This window comes from Siniperca chuatsi, linkage group LG21 (genome assembly GCF_020085105.1).
Source record: "Siniperca chuatsi isolate FFG_IHB_CAS linkage group LG21, ASM2008510v1, whole genome shotgun sequence".
In the NCBI taxonomy this organism is placed as follows: Eukaryota; Metazoa; Chordata; class Actinopteri; order Centrarchiformes; family Sinipercidae; genus Siniperca; species Siniperca chuatsi.
The window spans coordinates 3,314,578-3,320,577 of record NC_058062.1 but is presented as its reverse complement, the minus strand read 5'-3'; the positions used below and the strand labels follow the sequence as shown (position 1 = coordinate 3,320,577).

The 6,000-nt window shown below is 40.0% G+C and overlaps 1 protein-coding gene across 1 annotated transcript; it reads right to left on the bottom strand.

The window, feature by feature from the left end:
* Positions 1 to 434: 434 nt before the first annotated feature.
* On the bottom strand, positions 435 to 3,875 carry tmem100a (transmembrane protein 100a). The gene is made up of 2 exons (XM_044181884.1): positions 3,625 to 3,875; positions 435 to 1,837 (listed from the first exon to the last, which is right to left on the bottom strand). Exon 2 carries the CDS (start codon positions 1,740 to 1,742, stop codon positions 1,338 to 1,340), a length of 405 nt encoding a protein of 134 aa, XP_044037819.1. The 5' UTR covers positions 1,743 to 1,837; positions 3,625 to 3,875; the 3' UTR covers positions 435 to 1,337.
* Between the last annotated feature and the right edge of the window lie 2,125 nt (positions 3,876 to 6,000).

The window sequence follows — 6,000 nt, the reverse complement described above, 5'->3', positions numbered from 1 at the left end:
TATAATAACTCATCACTTCTCCAACCCATAAACTGTCTCTAAGAAATACAAACACTGACATAAACTCATCAAGAGTCAGGTTTCCTATAAACATTAAAAGCCTTGAACATTCGTTGGCATTAGCTTGTAGTAATCAGTATCAGTGTGTATGTCGGCCAATAATATCAATAGCTTTCTTTACAGAAAGCTATCGCTGTAGACAGATAGTTTCCAGTTGTTATGCTAAGCTAGGCTAACCATCGTCCTGACTCCAGCTCAACACACACACATGAGAGCAGTGTTGATCTTCTTGTGAAGAAATCGGGTAAGGGTATTTTGCAAAATGCTGAACTATTCCATTAACTCTTGAATATTGGAATCTGCCCCAGTCCAGTATCGATCGGGTTCTAGTAAACATTGAAACTCGTTCTTCCCAACTGTGAAACCATTACATGTTTGAGTATCAATGAGTTTATTAAACCTCATCACGTCCTGGTAACAGTTAATACATGCAAATGATTACATCAAAACAAAACATATGCTACATTTAATATTTTTTTTTACAGTATGGAAGTACACTGGACAATAAGTGATCATCACCCAACACAATATTAATTTTGGTTATTTGATTATTCCAAATGTGTCAAAATAGGCAAAACTACTCACAATTCTGGATGTATCACTTATTTAATTTGTTAATAGATGTTGTTTAATACTGAATATGATGATTATGAAGGATCAAAGTGCCTTAAGAGAATATATATTTAAGGTTAGGTATTCTCTCTATGTATAATATCATCTGCCATCTAATCTGACATGCTGAAGAGAATATATTGGTAGATTTTAAACGAAATCATCATATCTAGTACCATACTTCCATAACAGGCAATTCATAATCATTGCCTGTGAGGTGAACAGACTTTCTAAACAGATATGTCAAAGTTGAAGCATAGTAAATGAGGCATGAATCATTGTCCTGGTTTCCCTCTCCTTTCCTGGGCTTTTCAAACCACAATCCCTCCCATTACAATCAAAGCCGCCACATCCAACAGCAGATTAATGGGAGACTTCCTCTACATGGCTTCGCACAGTGGTAATTCATCTTAATTGTGATACAGTCCTTCTGGCTGCATTCCCAGCTCACCAGATGCTCGACGTCTGCTCAACAAATAAATCCCTTACAATGTCTTCAAAGCTTTAAGTTCTGGGCCTTGAGAGTCTGCGGTCAAAGCTTTTACAGGTCGGAAATCCAACACATGCTGGACAACATCTGTCCACAGTTGGTTAACTAACTCAATCTCAAAATCAGGCCCTTTCAGACTCAGAAAACTAGGATATGTGTCGTCCGGACTACTAGTTCAAGTAAAAATACTCCTCTGGTTTGCAACCAGGGCGGTTTGGCTCTCCCGTCGCCTCTCCTTCTTCCTCTCCAGTCTCACCTTCCAGCAGACGGCGCTGGACGCTAAGAGCACCAGTCCGGCCGAGAGGAGCACCAGGCCAAAGTATGAGATGGTGGATCCGTGTGAGTTGAAGCTGTAAGCCACGGCGGTGACCACGATGCCGGCGATCAGGACCACCACGCCAAACGGGACGGTGCAGCGATAGCAGGACAGCTCCGTCCCGCCGGTGGCTGCGGTCAGCTGGACTTCATTGACCAGGGGGATGTTTACCGACGTCACGGGGGCTGCAGGACGCTCGTTGTTATTGGCCTTCTCTGGTGTCGCTGGCGTTCTCATTGCTTCCTTACTAGCTTCTTCTGGCATTGCAGGATCAAGGAGCCTTCAGTTAACCAACCACAGATGGTTCCTCCTTGTTGCCCTTTTACCTCTTTTCCTTGCTACGGTTTCTCGAAACCGCCCTGTGGCGAAAGAAACCATTCATTATGTGAAAAGGAAGCAATGAAAATGCAAAGAGTCAAACTTGTTGCTCAACACTGGACACAGTTTTCCAGAAGAAAAAGAGACAATGCTTTTTTTGTTAGAGTTCAGCACCACATTTCACAATTCAGCACAACTTTCTGAGCGCCACACGCTGCTTTAAAGTAATCTCTTTGCACAACCCCAGCCGCCTCCTGACCCAGTCAGAGGAGGTGTCCGAATGACGCAGGACCACTCAGCCAGCACGAGCTGAGACATTCCCTGGAGAGCGCAGGATATGACATTACAAACTGCTCCGTGAAATGCGAGGAGCTTCGAAATCACCAGCAATTTCACAAGCGCTCATTCTTCCCCCCACCTTACGTCTGCTGCGTGGAAAGCTGTGATTCAGACTCTGAGTGACAATACATGGCAGTACAGTGTCAGTTATACTTTCCATCATCGTCAGCGTTTAAAAACACTCTAGACCAGTGGTTCCCAAACGGGGGGCCAGGTCCCATCAAGGGGTCAGCGCCATAGCTACTACTGAGGTTTGTCCTCTATAGTTTGGGGAAAATATGTGAGTTTATACAACCTGGGTGGAGTTTCCATTCTACACTAATAATTACACATGGTGGGTTTTTAATTGGCTGATTCCAGTAACAAAAGAGTCACTGTTTCCCCAACAGGATTTTATTCCTGACAGAGTGAAGATAATGATAACAGATCAGATAACCAATTTATTGGTTTAATCATTTTTCAGGCAAAATGACCAAACATTCGCTGTTTCCAGCCGACACATGTGAGGGTTTGATGCTTTTCTTCGTCATATAGGATTGGAAACTGAATCTCTTTGGGTGTTGGACTGTTGGTCGAATAAAACAAGCAAATTAAATCCATCTTCTAGGGCTGTGGGAAATTATACTGTGCATTTCTCACTATTTTCTGACATTTTACTGACAAAACAGTTCATTGAGAATGTAATTGGCAGATTAATCAGATATGAATATCGTTGTTAGCTGTGCCCTAATTTAGACCCTAATTTCAGAAAACAGTGGTTGCAAGATGTTTACCAAGAAGAAGAAGAAAGATTTCTGCTACATAAAATAATGTTTAGGCTGTTTATTCTGACTTTTCTTATTTGTTTTGTCTCTTTGGGACTCTAAAAACTATTAAAGCTAAACAGTCTTTGGTTGAACAGAGACACAACCTGTGATGGGGGTTGTGAGTGGGTATTGTTAGGCTGTTAAGGAGTTAAAGGTTGGTAATAATTATTCTGGAGGACAGAATCGCATTTGGAAAAGGTTTGTAATCCTTATGACTGCCTTGGAGAAGAGTTTTGTTTTCTGTTGTTAAGTGGGGAAGAAGAAGAGTGAAAACCTCTGATTACAAAAGTCACTTTTGTTCATTATTGGACAGCAAAACTTATTCCTTTAACTTGCAAATGAAGTGGAATTTGTGCCTGTGAACAATTAAAGAAAAAGAAGCATTTGGGGGAAAAGGGTCCCACATGTGAAACAGCAACAGAAGAGGGTTGAAGTAGGCTATGCTAAACTGTTTCTTAAGCTCTAACAGTCTACATTACTACTATTTTTGACAGGTGTGTTACATGCACGTTCAATGTTTGTTTAGGCTTCTGTATGTTATTATTCATTTCCAAGCACAATAATGCTCACCACCGCCAATAAACTTACTTTACATGGAGCCTGGCTTCAGCTGGTGATAAGTGAATTAACGGACCCTAAAGCCCAAACTTTAGCTCTGTAAAGAAATTAGAAAGGTTAGTTACCTCACAGACGTTTTCCATGTCTCCAAAGTGCTCCTCTGCTGCGGTGCAACTTGTCTCTGAGTGAACCCACTCATAAAATATTTATTCACATTCATCTAATTAAAAGTGAATGTTGTTTCCTTCTGTGTTGAAACTACCAGCGTCTCTCTCCGGGCTGGACTCTGACTCCCGCTCATGAGAAACGTCCCCCAGTAAAGTCTTCAGGTCTTGAGCTGCCGGTCGGACTGCCATCCCACCCAGAGCAACTACCTCAAGTATCGGTGACTGCAGTGTGAAGCTCAGAACAATAAGGAAAAATATCTTTTCCGGTCATGCATTTCAAAATAAATCTCCTTTTGCTGGAGCATTTATTGCAATTACTTTCAGTTCGTTGGATTGAATGCATTTATTTTGAAATCAAAATATAATATCATATATATGCACAGTACAGAAATCAGCTTACATCATTATTATATTGTATTTTTCATACTATGCGAGAAATAAATAGAGAAAGTAAGAGATTAATAATTAGACGTTTTTGAAACAAAAATAAGAATAGAAGTAAAATAGAAACTATACAAGAGCAATTAGTATATAATATATATTTAATATATAATATGATTAAGTAAAGATACTTAGTGGTTGTCTGTAATAGCCTAATATATAAATATAATACAGAATATCGTGTAATAAAAGTATCGTATATTAATTAATTATAATATAGTACGGTATAGTATAGGATATAAGATACAATAGTATAAGCTGAAATGTAGTAATATAGTATAACATAGTATACAGTATAGTACAGCAAAGTGTGTAGCTAGGTGCGGAAAGCTTCTTCAACAGTTTGACACATTAAGAAAAAAAAACACAAGCAAATTAAGAAACACATCCACCAATATGGCAACAAATATGCAACATAAAAGAAGAAACACAAAAACTGATTAAAAGTGAAGTCCAGCGATTCAGTGTTGCACCTCCATGAAGTTGGGGGACTCACAGATTAAGACGGAATAAAACAGATTTTAAAAAAAATATATAGGTGAAAAATCAAATCCTGATATCCTACAAGTCAACAGACCACACGTGAAGTGAAATGCTTTGCTTGTACCTTTCAACCTGCAGAGGTCAGGTGCTCTTTAAACCTGAACAATAAAATGAGAAGAAATGTAACCAGCTGTTTTCACAAAAACAAATGTTTAACAAAGCTGAGAAGAATTGACTTGTTGTCAAACATCATGACTGATTTTTGGCTTCTATCTGGATTTACATGCCTAACATTGTCAAAACTCACAGTGTGTGTGTGTGTGTGTGTGTGTGAGAGACTCTCTCAGGGATCTCTGTTGTTGACGTGATTTGTAAATGTCCAACAACAGCCATCGATTTACAGTCTAGGATGCACACACCTGTTGTACACACTACATTTACACTGCAGTCATTCCCTACCTTCTGTTGAGGGGTTTTCTCCCTGTTGCATAACACTGATTATCTCACACAAACAAATGAACTGGGAGTGAACTGGGATTTCGGTTCGTCATCTCCTTTCCCAGTCACAATGGAACATTTTCCGAGGTAATCTTCAGGATAATAACATGCTCAGCTGTTAGCTGGCATTTGAACCACCCCCATGACAAACCCACAGTCACGGAGCAAGCCCATCATTTTATTTTATTACAGATCAGTAACATGGTAATCATGATCCGAGGACGAACAGTCACCCAGTCTCTGGTGCTTGCTGTCATTTCCCTTTTCCCAGTTTGTTTGGCTGAATGAAAGTAGATTTGAAGTTCTTCAGATCAGCAGGGTGCAGGGTGTGGGGACTGGCTCCTGAATAATAACTGAGAGCAGCTTGGTGCATTCCCCTCTTGGCCAATCGGGGTGTGAAGACACCCTTTCTTTGGCGCTGAAGAGAGGTGGGGAATTGCACACCCATGTCATTCTGATCCTTACTTGACTTACTGCAGACTTCATTTTAGCAGACATTGTCAGCCTGAAGCTCTGGTCTGTTTAGGGACTGTTTGAGCGTTTGTTGCTGTCTTTTGCTCTTCTGATTGAATGGGATTTCGAGCATTCTGGATTCTATGTTGAGTGAATATTAAAAAAAATCACCTTTCAGCTAGGTTACCTGCATTAGGGCAGGTCTTAGTGCTGCTCGTGCCAGAGTCTTTGCTTGCCTAACAATAGCCTATAGCGCCTGCAGGCTTTATTCTGTTATTTTGTTTTATTTTCATTGAAACCTCCTTTATACACATTTCCTTTTTGTGTATTTCATTTTGGGAAACTTTTGAGGAGGGGGTAAAGAAAAAAGCAAAACAAATTTCAGTTTCGTTATTATTGAAGAGGCATTTGTTTATTACTGAGGAGGCATTTGTTCATTCTTATTAAGGTGACAGTTTT

Bases quoted from the DNA above. Each gene is read 5' to 3' on its own strand.
- tmem100a (XM_044181884.1), bottom strand. From the start codon at position 1,742: ATGCCAGAAGAAGCTAGTAAGGAAGCAATGAGAACGCCAGCGACACCA.